The 19,348-nt window shown below is 42.4% G+C and overlaps 1 protein-coding gene across 1 annotated transcript in view; it reads left to right on the forward strand.

Annotated features, from left to right (window-relative positions):
- SND1 (staphylococcal nuclease and tudor domain containing 1) overlaps window positions 1-19,348 on the forward strand; it is a 412,206-nt gene that overhangs the window by 256,935 nt on the left and 135,923 nt on the right. The window contains exon 15 of the mRNA XM_054564546.1: window positions 3,363-3,504. Within this exon, the coding sequence (XP_054420521.1) occupies window positions 3,363-3,504 (142 nt within the window). The remainder of the gene's footprint in view (window positions 1-3,362; window positions 3,505-19,348) is intronic.

The raw sequence follows: 19,348 nt of genomic DNA on the forward strand, positions 1-19,348 counted from the left end.
AGATATAAAGAAATCCTTAACTTGATTGCATCACAGTAGGTCCTCCTTCAGGGTTATTGGAAGAGAATTTAAAATGTAATGTTAGTGACATCATTTCCACTTTATCACTTTACCATCATCCTTAAGATCCACGTGGCATCTTCATCTCCTCAGTAGGGCCTAAATTAGTCTCTGTTATAATGTTTCTCATAATCAAGTTTTCTCTTATTTACCTCTAATTGTAACCTTAGAAATGAGGATAAGAGACTGAAGCACATTGCTCTACTTGGATAGGCTCTTTGGAAGGAAGGCAAATAGTTGAACCACATTTAGTCAATTTTATAGTAATATAGTCAAAACTCCTACTATAAATAATTTTCATAGCTAAATTAGGGAATGTTTCAGGGCTACATCACCTGAGGGAACTTGTCAGTTGGCCTTAACGGTCTTTTCATTTGTGCCACTGAAACAAATATTAAAGGTTTCAAGAAATTTTATATTGAAAAGGAACATGCCAAGCAGAGGAAGTGCTTGAAATGACAAGGAAAGAGACATTATTGTCTGTCTGTGCCTGAGATTTGAAAGAGCTGACAGCTTTTGGTGATTACATTCAATTTGGTTGACTTAATAAGAATTTTTTTTTTTATTTCTAAAATCTTATTAACTGGCTGAAATTCCCATCTTGTCCCTTAATGGATCATCTGTGGACATATCTTCTTCAAACCTTTGGAACACTCACCTCAAGAGGCTAGGGGAACTCCATGTATTGTCTTACAGTTTTGCCCCTGGAAATAAACATAGCCAATTCTCGAAGGCCTTTAAAATTTGTTTTCATGCTTTAAATTGTCATAGTTGGCTTTCACTTCTAATCTTTGTCATAATCAGTGACATATCAGCACCTCTTTGCCCGTCTTCTCAGATGTTGTTTCTCATATAGGACTGTTTAGTTATAGATTGAGACTGAGAAGGAGTCAGGAATATGTATTGACAAATTGGTTGTTACAGAATAGTCATGGGGATGTAAAGAACGGCATAGGGAATATAGAAGCCAAAGGATATATTATAAATGCACGACCCATGGGCATGGACAGCGGTGTGGGGATTGCCTGAGGCGGGGCTTGGGTGTAGGGGAGCGAAGGAGGAAAATTGGAACAAATGACTGTAATAGCATAAACAATAAAATATAATTTAAATGTACAAAAGAATATGTATTGATGATGAGGATGGTGATTATGGCTAAGAATAAGATACCTTTGCTTCTCCTGGAGCTCATTCTGAGTAAGTACCGTTGACCCTTAAATAATGCAGGGGTCAGGAGTGCCCACCCCCTGCACAGTTGAAAATGTGTATAACTTTTGACTCCCCCAAAACTATTAATGGCCTACTGTTGACCAGAACACTCAAAATAACAATCAGTTAACACATATTTTGTATGTTATATGTATTATATATTATATTCTTAAAATAAATAAGCTAGAGAAAAGAAAACGTTATTTAAAGTCCATTTGCAGTACTGTACATATTTATTGAAAAAAACTTATGTATAAGTAGACCCATACAGTTGAAACCCATGTCAGTTAAGGGTCAGCAGTATCTCAAGTAATCGTTTAGCAAAATAGGACAAGTCAGGTACAACTTCCTTTTCAGTGTTAACAGTAAAGGCAGGCATACTTCTGTGTGCGTGTGTACCTTTTTTTTTTTTTTTTTTTTTTGGATAAATACATTCAAGAGACAGTGATGAGCAAAAGTCTGTTTTGGAAAAAAATATAGATTATTGCAGTCTTAAGGGAAAGGGCCTTCTCTTCAGAGACACTGTTGCCTCATGATTTACAATAATCAATTTGATAATTGTTGTTGACTTACTGGCTCAGTTCATGAATAATGTCCCAGATTTAGACTAGTATGGCAAAAGGATTTTAATCAGGTAGTCCTTTCTTTCCCATGGAGCATTTGTCTTGCTTGACTGTTCTAGACTTCAGCCAACTGCCAGAAAGGTCTTTTCCCACTGTATATGTATAGTGGAATGTGTGTTGCTTAAGCATTCATTGAGGGGAGTTTCCAATCCACTAAAATCCATTGTGCCATTACCTTTTACCAATGTGCCTTTAGAGACACCGAGAATGGAGGACTTGTCTTCCCCTTTTCTCCAAGAATCTGTTTGAAGAGAAGGAAGAATCTCATGATTATAAATATTGTTTTCAACCCAGCCTACCTGACCACCTCTGAGTTAGCAGAGCCCCTTTGGCTGCTATGAAGACTCTCAGAAACTTGATGGCTTGTTAAATGTTCATTATCTAATTAATGTGCATTAATTTAGATACAATAGCTCTGTTGCTAGGAGCAGAGTTAGCAAGGAAGAGCATGGCGGAGTGCAGACCACTTATGCCCTAGGCGTCAGGAGTGTGCAGAGCTTGCTGTCCTCAGAGGGAATGTACAGCTCTGCTGTCTGGGCTGAAAACCTCAGAAATTCAGACATCCAGTGACTGTTTCCCCAGCATATGCGATGTGATATTTTAATGTTTACTGTATCATCTGTTTAAGTAGATTGAGAGACTGAAAGGCTTGGAAGGCTCTTAGCTCCTCTGTAGCTTAGAGCTCTGGGGTTTGAAATCCATGATTTGGTACCTTTGGGGGTAGAATGCATGTACTTTGTGTGGATGCTTGAAAAAAGTTTTAAAAGTGCTATGTGGTTTCATGTTTTTATGGTTTCTGTAATTATCTGTGCTGACATGGCGTGGGATTGGTCAGATCTCCCAACTGGGAGCAGGAGCAGTGCGCCCAGGTCCTGGCTCATCCCCGAAAGCGCATGGAGCAGTGCTGGCTGTACTGGTGCCCAAATAAGGTTGCGTTCGCCTCCTCATTAAGAACAGTGAGCTCTGGGTCTGCGTGACCTATTGCAGATGGGCGATGGACCTCTTTGGGTTTCCTGGGAAAGGACTTTAGGGGATGTATCACATAGCCTAAGAGTCATTCTTTTCTTAATGAAAATTAAAGGTTAAATTAACCTTCATAAAAGGTTAGTATTGATCTTCCCTCAGTTTCCCATGGCAGGAAGAGGAGCTCTTTTTCCTGCCCCAGAGAAGGGGTGAAATTCTCATTTCAAAGCACCTTCCTAATTTGTATATCCACTGATTGCTTAGTAACTGAGTAGAGGGAAACAGAGTCAGTGAGAATGTTCTGGAAACTTTTGATTAATTGTATTTCTTCTGCGGAAGTCACACGGATACCTGGTCTATGTCATGGTTTTAGAAATGTCTAATTTTATGGGGTTATTTTCTTAGCTTCCTGTGGTCTGCTAGCATGTGTCCTAAACCAGAGACAAAGAAACATTTGCCTGAATCCCATTACTCTTCTAAGGCTTCTCTTCTTCTTTTCTCTGTCAGGATACCCAAAAAGCAAAGCAGTTCCTGCCCTTTCTCCAGCGGGCCGGTCGTTCAGAAGCTGTGGTGGAATATGTCTTCAGTGGTTCTCGTCTCAAGCTGTATTTGCCAAAGGAAACTTGCCTTATCACCTTCCTGCTCGCAGGTAAGTCTTACCTGTTACATATTACTCTGAAAATTCTTCCTGGAGCTCAGAAGTCTTCCCTGGAGGTCACATGCCCTTCTTTCTTTGTGTCTTAGATAGGACCTGGAGTCCACCTGGGTGCTTTCATTTCTAACTGAGACTTGAACACAAAATTTCTAGTTTCGTCCCAGTGTCACCGCAGACCCAGTCCTGGGCCCTCTCCCTGTGCCTCATTTCCACCAACCACGGACAGTACATATTCTCATGCAGCCTGAGTGAAGGGAATTGCAGACATAGAAAAATATTAATGATAGAATACTCACAGTTGGCATTTCCTATTTGGAATAGACCACCCCTGCCGCGTTAGTCATGGGCAGACCGCGGAGGACCTAAGACTCTCTGCCCTTGGAGCTCCGCAAGCAGTGCCTATTGTCTCTCTTTTATTCTTTTCAAATGTCATCAGGATCCACATCCTTTATGAAACCCCAGAGATGACATTGCCTTCACAGGCTCCGGCATCTGTCATAGTTGTCTGTTGCACTGAAGTTGGAATACTAAGGCAAGCCTTTCTTTCCTTGCTGACTGAATGTACATCTTCCTTATCCGACTCTTTCTAGTAGTTGAATATTTCACAACCAGCAAGACTGTGTATGAACTGTGCTCTTTGAGCAGTTTATATTTATGTACTCAAGGTATAAATTCCTTCATTTCTTCCCTACTGGCAAATAATAACTTTAGCACCAGTCAGGACTTTAAAGAAACTGTGGTCTCTGAAAGAAAGCGTCATTTTACTTCAACAGCTTGTATCCCACCCCATACCCACAAAAACATTCTCTCCCTCACAAGGGACACACTATTGTGTTCTCCCAATGCGCACTGCGTTTCGGAGGCTGTCCTGTTGCCTCAGCACTGCTCTTGGATTCTTGAATAAAATTTGCCATGGGAGAGAAGAGCCGGGCCCCATGTTTGTTGTCCCTGCCAAATTGCCTCAGCCTTCTTCTCCTAGAAGGCAGTGATAGTTTCTTCTCTGGCTAAGGGTCTCCCTCTGGCTCCAGCTAAGTGGATTTGTTATGTGAGATAAATCACTCACTGAACACATGACCGTGAAGCTCAGTGCTGCTGCTGGGCCGTCACTTCTGGTTGAGACTCTCCCGCACATGCTTAAGAGGTTAGTGATCACTCCGCAGCTCTGCGGCTTTCTGAAGGGACTAATTGAAGCCTGACACGAGCTCAGGGGCAGCTGTAAAAAAGATAGGCTGAGACAAATCACACCTCACTGGAGGGCTGCTGGGCTTGTGTTTTTGCGAATGTGAGTTGTACAGTGGAGCCGTGTAGAAATGTGTGAGAGCCCTTCCAAGCAGCCATTTGTACTCTTAAGATTACTGTAGCCCTGCCCTGACCGGTATGGCTCAGTTGGTTGGAGTGTCACCCTGCAAAGCAAAAGTCACCTGTTCGATTCCTGGTCAGGGTTCATGCCTGGGTGGTGGGCCTGGGCCTGGTTGGGGTGCATGTGAGAGGCAGCCAGTTGATGTTTCTCTCACACATCAGTGTTTCTCTCCCTCTCCTGCTCCATCCTTTCCCCCCTCTCTAAAAAATAAATAACAACCTTTTTAGAAAAAGATTTCTATCATGGAGAAGGTCCATATCAGTAATTTCTTGTTGCAGAGTTTGAGGCATACAGGGTCTGGCACAAATAACACCCCTTTTTTATTACAAAATCGTAAGCATATAATTCTATAACAACAATATCACTCTGGAACACACCGTATGACATTTTAGGTGAAATGTTCAAATTGCTGTCAACCTCATGCGAGACATTCACGTACCCTATCAGCCACACTCAAGCAAGCCTTACTTCTGCTGGACCCTGTATATTCATCTCACCCTTTGCTCAATACTTGCAAAACAAAAGCATCTTTTTGGCATTGTAGAGCTTCGTCCAGAGGTGTGAAAGAGAAGCAGTATTCTTTTCTCTTAGAAACTTGGCCACAGATCTGTAGGGGAAAGAAAACGCTGTAGTTCTGGTTTATAAACTCAAAACTACCTGAATGGAGCCTGCTTGGAGCTTTGGACCTATCTGGGCGGGAGTTTTCCTACAGAAGCCTTGGTTGTACCCTACTTAAACACAAGCAGTCTGATCACTCAGCTCAGCATCAGCCAGTTCCTCTGTGTACTTGGCATTATTCTAAGCATAGCAATTCAAAAGGCATTGCCTGAGTTCACTTACATTCTGAAAGATAGATTACAGAAGCAAATACATGATAAAAATATAAGCTTTTACATTTGTCTCCTGCTATACTATATGTGGTTATATTATACATCTTCTGGTTTCTTTAGAAACCTGGCAAGAATATAGGACATTGAAAAGTCATAAGAGAAAGCAGACCTCGGTTTGAATCATGGCTCTACTCTGTACAGGCAGAGACTTAGAGAGACTATTTACCCACTTCAAGCCTCAGTTTATGTATCAGTTAACTGAAAAAAGTATCATGTCTGTCAGGATTGTTGTCTGAGAGTATAATGAGATGAGAAAAAGGGTTCAGAACAAGCCTACCATAAAAGTAGATACTCAGTACATACATCTCCTTCCTCATCCCCTCACAAAGATTTTGTGTCATAACTAGAGCTGTCCTTAACTCTTGTATGAAATGACCATAGGTCAAAGTCTCCATGGTAGAGCCATAGTTATCTTCCGATAGAAACAAATCATGAAAAGGAGCTGTTCTAGTCTCCTCCTGACAGACAAGGTCACTGAAAGGAAGGCTACTGGCTTTTCCCTTTGAGACTCGGGAGCGAGGAACTCCACGCCATCTTCTTGAGATTGGGTCCTTGATCTCAAGAAGCTCTAGGGGAAAACAGACATGTAAAGAAACTGCAGTGTCGGGCCCTAGGTGAGATGATAAAATCATTTACAAGGCACAGAAGTAGCACAAAGAGGGCAATGATTGGTTATTTAGCTGGGGATCGGGGAATGTCTTGCCGAGGATTTGATAATCTGAGCTGTGTATTGAAGGACAAATAGGAATTTGCAGTGTTGGGGGAGGGGAGATGAGGAGGTAGAGAGGAAAGGTCTGGGTAGAGATAATAACATGTACAAAGCTGTAGAGGTATGATATGTCCTGATGTGTCCAGGCAACCATGAACCCTTCGGTATCAGTAGAGTATAAACAGTGAGGAGAGGGGTGTTAGTATGAAGCTGGAAATGCAGACAGCAGCTAGTCTTCTTGGGTTAAGAAAGTTCATTCTGGTGGATACATAGGGCTAAATGGAGCTGTGGTTTGGGAGAGCAGTTAAGAGGCAAGCAGGATAGAGGCCTGAACTCTGACAGTGGGGAAGGGAAGAATTGAAAAAATACTTAAGAGGAAGACTTGAGAACTTGGGGAATGTATGGAATTTTTTTTTTTTTTTTTTTTTTTGGTCGAGGATGGGAGATGATGTTGAAGTGTAGGAGAGAACGTAAAGCATCCAAGGTTGAGTGATTGGGCAGAGTGTGATGTCCAAAGGTAACACGCAAATAAGAGTAGGTTTTAGGAGAGATCATTGGTTTGGTTTTCGCAGTGTAATATTTGAGGTATCCATGGAGACATCCAGGTCAGCAGAGGGGCCTAGGCATATTATTCATGTGGAGGAGCCATCACCGTACAGGGCATAGTTAAAACAGTTTCAGCGCCTAGAGGACCAGCCAGGTTAGGAGGAGTAAGCACCTTGGAAAATTCCAGCCTGTGAGGAGTAGGCCAGGCATTCATGGGTGGAAAAAACGTGGTCAGAGGATTAAGGAGAACCCAGTCTTCTGGAAGCTGAGGGAGTTCCAAGGAGTTAGCAATGTGAGATTTTACCTAAAAGATCAAGTAGATAAAAACGTGAAGTTATTTTCTTATTTATCAATTAGTAAGTCACAGATGACCTTTGTCAGTGCAATCTCATCAGAGTTGATTCAGCCAGAGGCAGATTACAGGTAATTGAGGGATAAATATGGGGAATAAGGGACAGAATTAAAAATAGACTGTTCTTCACAAAAATCTAACAGAGAATGGGAAAGGAGTGCTGAAAAGGAAAGCTAAAGGGTCAGGGTGACATTCTGAGGATGTCAGCATTTGGGTACTTTTGTACTGTAATTCTTATTCAAGTCTGGAACAGAATGTATAGCATGTATAGTTGGGAAAGCTATTCAGTATACCTATTGTTTTCATAATACCAATCACAGAATGTAAAAACTCAACAAGTCTTCTTGGCAAATGAGAATATAAAAAAAAATGGAGTGAGAAAATAACATAAGGAACATGAGAGTACTGCTGGTCTGATGCTGAGGAGAAGGAGCTAAGAAAGGATGTAGAGAAATGGTTAATGGAGTACTGACCTGGAAGGGATGGAATGAATAAGATGGATGGAGAACATGGGTGGAGGGAGTGTCCTCAGAGAGAGAAGGGCTCTCTGGTCCTCTGAGACCATCTCCAAAGCTGAAAGTGAGTGGAGACACAAGCACAGTGTTCACGTTGTGGAGCTGTTCGCCTGGACAGTGACCCTCACAGCACAGCTTTGCCGCTCTCTGCGGGAGGCGCTCCACACCATGTAAGAATGGCTGGGAGTGATGCCTCTGCAGCCAGGAGAGAGTTGGGATGGTGATTCTCAAGGGGAAAGTCAAGATCATTGTTTAGCAGTCCCGTATGTGCTGCTCTCATTAATCCCAGCCTTTTGGAGAGCCCTCTGGACTTCAAGGTGGGGTGGACACTTTCCATTTTTATGTAGCCTTTTTTGGGCAGACGGCCCCACAGCTTGATAGGGAGTGGCATTTGGCCCAAGCCAGCTGGCCTCTCTGTCATGGTTCCTGCACCCCTGTACGTGGAATGATTGTTTGGTCAGATGGGATAGCAGGTGGGGCTGGGCAACGTCAGCTGTAGCTAACAGGTTAGTGCCTCCTGAAGGCTCTTGCCCTTTAGTCCTTTGAGCACCTGGCTTAGGTTTGGTTGGTGAGCAGGTGACCTTACCCTGTCAGAACTGAGACTGTTCAAGGTCCCTCCGCCTGCTGCTGTGGCCTCCTCCTATGCATACTTACTGCAGTCTTGGAGGCAGTCAGTTGGTTCTTGTCCTGAGTTAACAGGAAGTCAGGATCCCAGCCAGCGTGAATTTGTTTAAAAGCATTCTTTTTCCTCATCTAGTATTTAGTGAGCCCCATTTCCTTTCATTAGAACAAAAACAGTTTACTGGCACTCTTTATTTTTAGTTTACTTTCACTTGTCGTGTGTGTCCATTTTACTTAGTTTCTTTGTCTAAAGGGATCCTGAAGCATACATTTGGTAAATTGCTTGGCCCTTGAGTCACATTTTTATTTAATAGCACCAGCAGGCATGGAGCGAGTGTTTTATTGCTGTGACCTTTATATTACACTTCCTTATTTTGAATTTCTTTCTTAGCTCTGGGGTATCTGGGTCATGCTGAGGGCACAGTTCAGGAAGTTGTCCTGTTGGCTAAGCATAGCAGGTATCAAGTTAGTGCCCGTAAACCAAATGCCTGGAATGGAAGAGAATAATCAGAGGCTTCAATGCAGTATACGTATTCTACTTAGTCTTTTATCAGATTTGGGGTCTTCCGCTAACTCACTGAGTGGGCCCACCCCATTTGCATTTCTGTGTTATAAAGGTAGGACAGCAGTATGTATGAGGAACTGTGGACCAAGGCAGGTTTGGGGCGGGGAGGGTGAGTGTCAGTCACCTTCTGTGGAACTCCTGGCACAAACCACCTAGAAGGCAGCAGCCACGTGGTAGGGGCTTCCCGTGTGCATCCCAGCAGGGGGCTTATCATTAACCAGTTACCTAGTCATGGAACAAGACTAGCAAATGATGCAGCTGCATTATGACAAGGGAGGCAATGAGAAAAGGTTCTAGGTGCCTGGGATTTGATGAATGGTGGTGGTGGGTATGTGGCTGGTGAACTAAAGGTTTGGTTGTGTGTCCTTCCACCCTTAATGCCTTTGAATAAAGCACTTCATTTCCTTCTTTGTCTTTAATGTCTCCATCCTATAGGAATATCAACCTCTAATGAGAAGAGAGGGAAGGTAAACAGGAACATCCTCCTCATCTCCTGGCCCCAGGAATGGTGGATCCCCATTGATTACCAGAGCTTAACCAAATTAAGCAATTAAAGCCAATGTATGTTTAAGTGAGAAATCCCATTCTGCTATCACAGAGGTGATAATGAATCAGGCTGTTATTGTTGTTGTGTTTGCTGGGCTTCTATCCTTAATTAAGCAATTACAGGGTCTACTGATACTTATGAATTCCTTTCCGATGCTTTAATTGAATTGTAACTTAATGGATATTTGTAAAGTGAGGCATTCTTTCTCTTGGGACTTCGCAGTTTGAGTCTGTCTCTACCGCCTACTTACTTTCAGTTGGGTCCCATTACTGGAAATGGGCAGCTTGACATGAGACTTTTATAAGTCTGTTCTAGTTCTTTGCTGTTAAAGATATCACTATAAGAATTATACAAATTACATTCTTGTCAGAAGATCCTGGAACATCGCTTGTAGGCATTAGCACAATAAACAGATTCGGGGAGCCTTCTTTAATTAGGCCAAGATTTTTGTAAGCACCACTTATAAGAAAGGCAGGCTTTGATAGATGATGGATGATATGTAAATTAGTGAGATAGTTTCTGTTTTCTTGAATAGCTTTTAGTCTAGTGTCAACAACCATATGAAAAACTTGAACAAGGAAAAATAACAATGAATTATGAAAAGTATATGCAACATCATGAGAGTGCAGAGAAAAGCACAATTAATTGAGGGATGAAAAAGACTTCCCGAGGAAGATGGCATTTGAGTGTCCAAGAAGATCTGGAACATTTTCTTTTGTCAGGCTGGCTCTGATTCGTCTAAGCAAAACCAGCTTAGGCTGTGTCATTAGTTCCGAGGACGCGTTGCCTAAAAGAAATGGATGTACTCATCAGTCATTTTTCTCTCTGCTTTTGTATGGGTATGTAAGTCTTCTCAGCTCTCCTGCCATTGAGTGCACGGTGCTCTGCCCTCAGCTCCCGGTTTGCAGGCGTACCACACTGTCACCCGCTGGTCACGTGGATCAAAGTGCAAGCCTGCGATTAGAGCCTGAGTATCTCCCATCTTTAGATCATGAGTCATCTCCAGAATGAGCTTCATCATGCTTGTGGGTCATTCAGTTGCATGGCTATTTTAATAATTTATTTTCTTTCCACTAGGCACTATGCTGGGAATATAGAAATGCATACGATAGAGTTCTAGCGCTCAAGCAAGGTTGTTGTGTTTAATGAATATATAGGCATAAAGAAAAAGACACATTTTTGAGATGGGTAAGATTAAAAGAAACATGTCTTAAATACCATACAAATGAAAACAACTCAGATTTTTATGAAACAATAGCAATAAATATTGTGATACTGTCAGAAAGGCTACAGTCCTGATCCATAACCCAGAAGTACAGGATCCAGAGAGCGGTGGAGTCAGGTGCTGGCTCAGCCTGGATTAGAGTGGGCCTGGAATGTGATATTCAACCTGAGGACCATTCTGTTAGGAAGGGCAGACATGAGCATGCTGCAGAAGGTTAAGAGGGGAGTGACCAGGATGGTAAGAGACCTAAATGCCAGTGGACCTGGTAGTGGGAATCAAAGGAGACTTCCAGGACATTAGTGGAGTATTTTAGGGTAAAAGGGACAGAGATTCAAATTGTTCAAATATTTTTCTGATTGAAACAGAGTAAGAAGGACATCAATGAAAATAATATTTGTTCAGTATGTTTTAATGGCTCTCCTGCTTCCTAGTTAATGTCCCTTAGACCATCCTGCGTGTCTTCATGTGATGCTGGGACCTAAAGGGGAAGGAGAGAGAATCCTAGTGGTAGCATCGCCTTCTGTCGAGAAAGTCTGAGAGTGGTACAGCCTCCTGATTAGGATATTTAGCACTCACCATCTCATTTGGGTTTTCCGGGTCAGGAAAAGAAAGATGTTGATTTATTAGCTCTTGTATGGTAGGCCCATTGATTGCCTCTGGATCGATAGGTCAAAGTTAAAAGAATCCTCACCTCCTAAGTCCTCTGTCTTCTCTCTTTTACCATTGCTTTTTACTCTTCCTTCTTTGGAGTTTTCATATAGATGAGACAAGGGAAAATTATCCTGGATGGGATCAGGCCTATTCTATACAGAGCTAATAAGAGCCAGTAGAGTGTAGTTGGAACAGTTAGACCTCTGGACTTTTCACTGAGGGTTCCTTTTCCTTTCCTTCTTCTCCCCTCTACATGAAGGTTCTTTCTGAGTCTGTTAAAAGGTTGCCTTCTACCCAGTGGGCATGGTGGGGACGGGCTGGGGGTAGCGGGGAGGAATGGGAAGCTTACAGCAATTTCATGGCTCCTCTCTGCTGGACTCTTTTCCAGTGCCAGCGCCTGTCTTTGGTTGCACCCAGATGTTTTAGTTCTAGTCCTGTTCTTGTGGTTTTCCCAGAAAAATGCATTTCAGTGTCAGTTTTTCAATGCCATCTTGTCAGCCTGTTGGCACTTCCCAGCAACCATTTAGTAGCAATGGTGGCAAGCAGCATCACTCAGGATTGGGCTACTCGCCACTGCCTCTGCCCTGTGGGGTAGCTGTCTGTCCAACCTCGTAGTAGAAGATGGCAGGATCTGGATGCAGGAAATGGAGTTTAAATGGTGTGGTAATTGGAAATTATAAAGAGAAAGGCTTTGAAGTTGTGTAGTGGCCAGTCTTGGGGTGAACAGTGCCTACTACGTGTAATGGGTGCCCAGCCCCCGGGCCGCAGACCAGTGCTGGGCTGCACAGCAGGAGGTGAGCTTGAATGTAATGAGCTTGAATCATCCCAGAACCATCTCGCTCCGCCCCACCCTCCCCGTCCTCGGCCCACCCCCTCCCCCATGTCCCAGTCCGTGGAAAAATTGTCTTCCACAAAACCAGTCCCTGGTGCCAAAAAGGCTGGAGACTGCTAGTCTGTAAGACTAATCTCGATTACTATGGGAACCACTCCTTATATCCCCCTTTCAAACAGAGCTATGACAGAATTAAACAAAAAATAATTCTTCATCACTGAAAAAGTATCTTTGTCCCAAACCCCAGGTCCTTGCTCACCTTTGATTCCTTACAGAAAGTTTTTCTGAGGCTTCCTCAAACTAATGGGATGGATTTACCAGTCTCTTCCTGGCTTTTTATATAACTTTTGAATGAATGGCACTAACATGGGAATTAGAACACACTAGATGTCCGTTGTGGGCAGCCAGCCCAAGCACACCCTCCTCCTGGAGCCCTGAGGGGGCACTGTGGGTTTTTACTCAAGGAAGTGGGTAGGACCACTGTCCACAGAATGTCCTTCCTCACATCCCCACATGTAAGGGGCCCTGAGGAAGCCCAAGGAGTTGCTCTCAGCCTCAGTGCCATGGTTTTGGTCCCAAATTCTGATGTAGGGCTGCCAGTACAGACCTTGTAGGAGCAAGAACAATTCACAGAAGTTCCTTTCACAGTTGGAATGCCTCTGAGACACACAGCCACATTCTCCCTCAGTCATGTGTTTTCATTAGTAGAGCTGCTTCCCATTTATTTAAATTACCCATTAAATCTAGACCTTGTAAGTATGTGGTTTCTTTTTTAACCACCCTTTGCCTGTGATAAAATAAATGTAATCTACATCTTTCTTCAGTGGCCTTTGATTTCTGGACAGACGGCTCCCTGCAAGGTTGGCTTACCGGCTTCTAAGTGGGCTTTGAAGAAATTTTCTGTTTAAGCTTTCTGGATTCCCTGTAGTTTGCTTTATTATGTTAGGTTGGCCAAAAAGTCAGTTGTGTTTTTTTCTCATACGATGTCTTTAGTAGTATTTAGTTGTCTTTAACTTCACTCAAAACATATTTGTTAGATTATATTGTGACAGCTGTCATATCAGCGTGCATTTAAAAAAAAACTTGTCAAAATTGGTGACTTTTTTGTGCAGCCACTTTAATAGTAAAGATGAAAGAAGATATACAGCATTTTCAGACTGTTATGCTTTATTATTTCAAGAAAGGTAAAACAACTTAAACGCAAAAAAACAGATTTGTAGAGTGTATGGAGAGGATGCCGTGACTGGTCAAACATGTCAAAAGTGGTTTGCTAAGTTTCTATTGACATTTTGGCCAAATAATTCTTTGCTGTGGGGCAGTCTTACGCGCTGGAAGATGTTTAGCAGCACCCCTGGCCTCTACCCACTAGAAGCCATATAGCAGAAGATAGCCGACATACTCAAAATCTCCAGATCAATAAAGTTATTGGTGAAAATAAAAAATGTGTCTTTTATTTTACAGAAAAAAACATAGTGGACTTTTTGGCCAACCCAATCCTTATGTTTTACAATAGCCGTCCTGAATAAACCCTAGTAACTCCCATGCTTACCTCTACTATATGTGGGAAGCTACTTAAATAAACTAGTTAGTCTGTGATGGGCAGAGAAGTTCCCATCTCCCTGCCCGAGTGTGCCTCCTTCTTCTGATCTTGTGCATCTGCTAGTGATTTTTCTAGGGTTAATTTGGGTGTTTTTATTTTTAAATTGGAACATGGTGTCTGTCTCTTCTCTGTGTTTTGGATGCAGCCCCTGTGCTAGGCATGCAGTTATTAACTCCACTGATAGACCAGTTCGCTCATTAGCATTTGCATTTTAAATTACCAGTTAGAGCAGACGACATTTATGCTATATTTGTACCATTGCCTTCTTCATGAATGATGTTGTATGTGCAGGGAATGCAGAAATAACTCCTCTCAGGCCCTGGTGTATTTTAGTCTTTATTTGTCTTTTACTCTTGATTCTCATTGTTTGGTGGAGATTTTTTTTTAAATTCTTTTCCAAGTTTAGACCTATTTGTGAGTACTGCTGATTGGGAAATGCTAATGACAGACCAAACCTTCATATCAAAATAGGCATATTACGTGGAGTAGAGTGGCCATCTTTCCCTGTCACATGGTGCTCCTGGCAGGCTCGCTTTGATGAGAGAGGAGGAAATTTTCTCCTCCAGTTTAGTGGGTGGGGAGACATGGTAACAGATACTTGTTCTTGCTTGTATTCGTTCTCACATCTTTATTTTTTTTCTTTTATTTATTTTTAGAGAGATGTGAAGGGAGGGAAGGGAGGGAAGGGAGGGAGAGAGGGAGGGAGAGCAGCATTGATGGGTTGGCTCTTGCACACACTGCAACAGGAGACCAGGTCTGCAACCCAGGCATGTTCTCTGACCAGGAATCAAACCAGCGACCTTTTTGTCTGCTGTGCAGTGCCTGACCAGGTGAACCAGTCAGGGCTCACATTCTTTTTCTTTTATAGTTCATTAGTCAGTGGTTACTTATTAATATCTGTTATCTCTTGGTGCTACATGGGAAAAAAGAAAATAAGTGTATGCCTTTAGAGAGCTTATTTTTAACAAGAAACATTTAGATAGCACTACAGCACAGAACATACTTAAAGATAACAGTGTAAAACCAGGTTAGAGGTGGGCTTCTTAAATGAGAGTTGTCAGTAGTTAAGTTCTCTTCGGGGACCTATTCCTGTTAGTGAATGGTGACTTAAGCACCTAGATCACAGGAACCAAACCTGATGCCCAGTCATGGATCATGGACCCGGAAATGGAGCCCACGTAGGCTTAGGTATGCTCAGCACTGCCAAAGCTAGTCTTTGGCCGCTTTCTGGCGGCAGACTCCGGCTAAAAGCAGAGCTCTTGTAGGTAGGTCTGCGTTCATGCCAGTGATGCTGTTTCTTTGTGATCTTGAATTTTGGTTATCTGAGGCCTGTTGCAGGGACCTTTCCTCTTGTTGAATTATGACTTAAAACATATCATAAAAATTTCAGGGATGTCACAATGGACATAGTAGATGTGCATTTGGGTAAGCAAAAATTCTGTGGTTAATATGAAAGATTTTTATTTTACCCCCTTGTCCCTAAAGATCTTTTTCCTGCAGTTCTCATCCTGCTGCCTAGCTGTTGGAATAACCGAGACATGAAAAGTTATATTTTGAAACTCATGATCCAGTTACAGACAGTATGTCAGTTTAGAACCAGGTACCATTTATGTGCGTCATTGCCACACGTGACATTAAATACAATAATAAAAGAAGTGATATGGTAATGGCATTCTAAGCCTACTCTCATGTTGACCCATTTCATGCCTCACAGAAGATGCTGGCCTTCTGAGATTGGCCTCAGTAAACCCTGCCATATCCTACTCTCCTTGTTCCCTTAGTGAATAGGTCTTACCCATCAGAATGAGTGCTAAAGGGTTGGCAACCTTTTCCCTTCTATATACTATCACTTGAACACTTCCAAATCCTACCTCACATTTGATACAGCTCTGTATATTTCCTTTGATTCTGTTAGTCTTGTAATAATATCTTGCCCTGAAATCTGCTGATTGGGTTTTTCAAGAAATCCACATCCAAACTTTGGAATCAGATCTCCTAATGCGGTCTCTAGTCCTGTGAGGGTTCCTTCCATTTAAGCATCTAAGAGTTAAGGTATAGTTCCACCTCACATCATTACATTAGTTCTTTTTTCCATAAGTAAAAGCACTCATGAAATTCTGAAAAGTTGATGGGCAAGACAAAATGGATAAAAAACTGCTGCCTACCTCTGTTCTTCTCTTCCATGGAGATGGTCTGTGTTAGACATGCTCAGTGTTTGCTGGGCCCTTTAGTGGCTTCCATGAGTGCCAGGCTCAAACGCAAACCTTTGAGCCTAAGTCTGTGGTTTTCTCTAGTCTCTAGCTTCTTTTGGTCTCTGTGTCTGTTACCTGGCAAAATTGTTCTCCAGAAGCAGAGTTGTGCATAAGAAGTAGATATCACGGAGGAGATGATTGGGTCCCTGGAGATTTCAGAGTGGTGTGACAGAATAAGACATGTCGTTGGCTGGCAGATAAAGGTGCATTTGGGTAACATGGTGGCAGGCATCTAGATGGCACTCGGAGTGTTTGTTCAGTATCATTTATAAACGCTACCTAACAATGCTAATGGAAGCTGAGGAATCCCACAGACTCTCTCTCATTCTGTCATTGCATTTGTTATCCAGGTGAAGGGCTGATTACTTCCAGTCGTTCCTCACCCTGCTGAGCTGGTGCTCCAGAGGAGGAGAGATGGGGTTGACTGCGTTCCCCCAGCTGCCAGGCCATCCAGCCCTCTTGCGGTTCTCTGCATCTTCCTCCACTATATCGTTGGCTTCCAACAGAAACCTTGAATTAAGTGGGTTAGGAATAAACTGCTTGAATGCGTTTGCGCAGATAGCTTCTCTCACCAGCTATCTGAAGTGCTTTTTGAAATACACGGGAGCCCTTTGTAAGCTGCTTTATAAGCTGTGAAGTCCATTGTTGCTGCTCTCTGCAGCCAGCGTGTCTCTAACCCAAGTAATGTCGACTTGGCTCTGGGCCAGGGCTTGGGATTGGAAACTCGAGTAAGCAGCAGCTGTTGCAGGTTGGAGGATTTGCAGAAATTGAGATCGCTGTTCCCAGATATTGGCACTTGCCTGGTGATGAATGACCGCGTCTGTGCAAGCAGACTCTGTATGCTTTCCTTCGGCCTTTTCTTCTCAGCACTCTATTGTGGTGCCTGCTCAATGGCCCCATTGTGGAGGAGGGTGACTAAATGGAGGGGTGAGAGGCCTGCCTCTACCGCCATTCCCTTCCTCAATTGGCTTAAATGGAGACATTAATAATAGCTCTTTGATCCCCTGAACTGGTTTCTTGGGGCAGGAATTTTGTGGCACATAGCACAGATGCCAAGGGCTAAGAACCCAATCTCCAGAGGGTAGAGACATGGATTCACCTGAAAGACAGTGACATGAACCTTGGTATCCTTTTGCCTTAACCCACTTATCTGCACCAGATTAGTTGGGGAAGTGAGGCCAAAGACCAGCAAATATCTCTTCTGGTAAAGTCATTAATCATTACTGTGTTCATTTCTGATATGATTGCCCAAGTGAAATTTCTAGAGGGTGATGCCTCTTTGTATAACTTCTTCTTATCACATATAGTCATGCATGTACTGAAACCATGATTACAGTGCCATCTTCCTAGAGATTAAACTTCAGCCTCCATCATTGCTCTCTCATATCACCTTGTTATTTTCTTTATAGCACCTGCCACTATCTGAAGTTACGTAGTTTATTTATTTTTATTTTTATTTATTCTTTGCATCAACAGAATGTAAGGTGCTCAAAGGCAGGGAAATTGTCTTTCTTGTAACTCCTGAACCCTAGAATAGTGCCTGACCCAGAGTCAGCATTCCCTTGATAGTTCTTCGATGGGTGAATGAGCACTGATTCTGGGCTAACACTTAGCTTATATTAAAACACAGAAATTCAGAAAGCAAATGATGACACTGTTCCCATGGAGAAAGTGTTAGAGCCACAGCAGCTCTAAAATGGCGAACAGAGCCCCAAACTGGATTACAGCCTGGAACTATTCCTGAAGTCACACAGCATCTCTGGGCCTTGATGTCTTGGCAGAGAGGGTTGAGTTAGGTCTCACTGGTGTCCTTTTCGGGTCTGAATCTCTAATAATAGCTTTTACTTAATGTGTATTATATGCTGTGAATTAACTGACTTAATCCACAGCCCTATTAGGTGAATACTATTACCATCCCCATTTCATAGATGAGAAAACTAAGGCTTAGGGAGGTTAATGAACTTGCTAAATAAGTATCAGGGTACATTTTCTTGATTGTATATGTGCTACCATTTAGAATGCATACCCAAATTGACACTGAACATACTGTTACAAAGGTCTTACCCCTTCCATTTCTCCAGTCCTCTCTCCATTCATTGCATCTGCCAATGCCCTCTGGTTGGCTGGGAATCAGCCAGGTGCTGCCTTTCTTTTGGGATGACCAGAAGCAAAGCTTAAGAAGTGGACAGTAGTAGTGGCCCTCCTGAGGAATTGTAGAAATGTGGGTACGAGATTTTAGTTGTTGTTTTGGAATTTGGACTTGTTTTTGGCCCCATAGATGACACCAATAGGAACACATCTAGGATGAGAGCATGGCTAGGACTTGTGATTGTGAAGGAGAGACCGTGTCAGACCTGTGGGGTGGGTTTATGAGCCGGGCATTTATGGACAAATTAAACTTTAGCCCTGAATAAGCAATGTCCTTAGCCAGTTATTACTGCTCTAGCACTTCTAATGGGCCCTATGCAACCCTTATAAATTATTCAGCTGCTTTACTAATAAAAGGCCAAGCAACTTCCTAGTCTTGGTGATATTTAAGTGTAACTTGGAGATAACAGGTTAATGGGAAAGAATATTTGTTAACCACCAGGGAACCCTTCTTTCTAATTTGGAGTTGAAAGGGTTAAACCTGTTTCCTTGAGTAGCTGAGCTTTGAGAGATAATGCACAAAACTAGTGTCAAAAGGTTAACATTGTAGATCCGTAGGCTTTCTACTAAGGTTCCCTGGACTGATTCTTGCATCTGATGCACCTTTCAGAGTATCATGATTATGGTGATTTAAGTATCTCATAATAGCCAGCATTTAAGAATTAGAAATTTGGGGGTTTTAAAAAAAGTATTTCTTATAACTTTTTATTTTGGAATAATATCAAATTTACAGGGATGTTACAAAAATAGTACAGAGGGCTTTTGTTTACCTTTATGGAATTGTTAACATATTGCCCCATTTGCTATCATTGTATTTTTAGAATCAGAAGATTTTTACTAGCTTGCTTCTCACACCTGTAAATAGCAAAAAGTAATTTTTCCACTACAAATAGATGTACTTTAAAAAACAAACAAACAAACAAACAAAAAAAAACGTGTGGTTACCAAACTTGTTCCCTGGCAGGCACCATGGTGTTGCCCATTTGGAAGGTGAGCTGTGGCAAGTGTACATCCTGGCCTTTCCA

This window comes from Pteronotus mesoamericanus, unplaced genomic scaffold (assembly GCF_021234165.1).
Source record: "Pteronotus mesoamericanus isolate MK-2021 breed Mesoamerican mustached bat unplaced genomic scaffold, CSHL_Meso_final scaffold_85, whole genome shotgun sequence".
In the NCBI taxonomy this organism is placed as follows: Eukaryota; Metazoa; Chordata; class Mammalia; order Chiroptera; family Mormoopidae; genus Pteronotus; species Pteronotus mesoamericanus.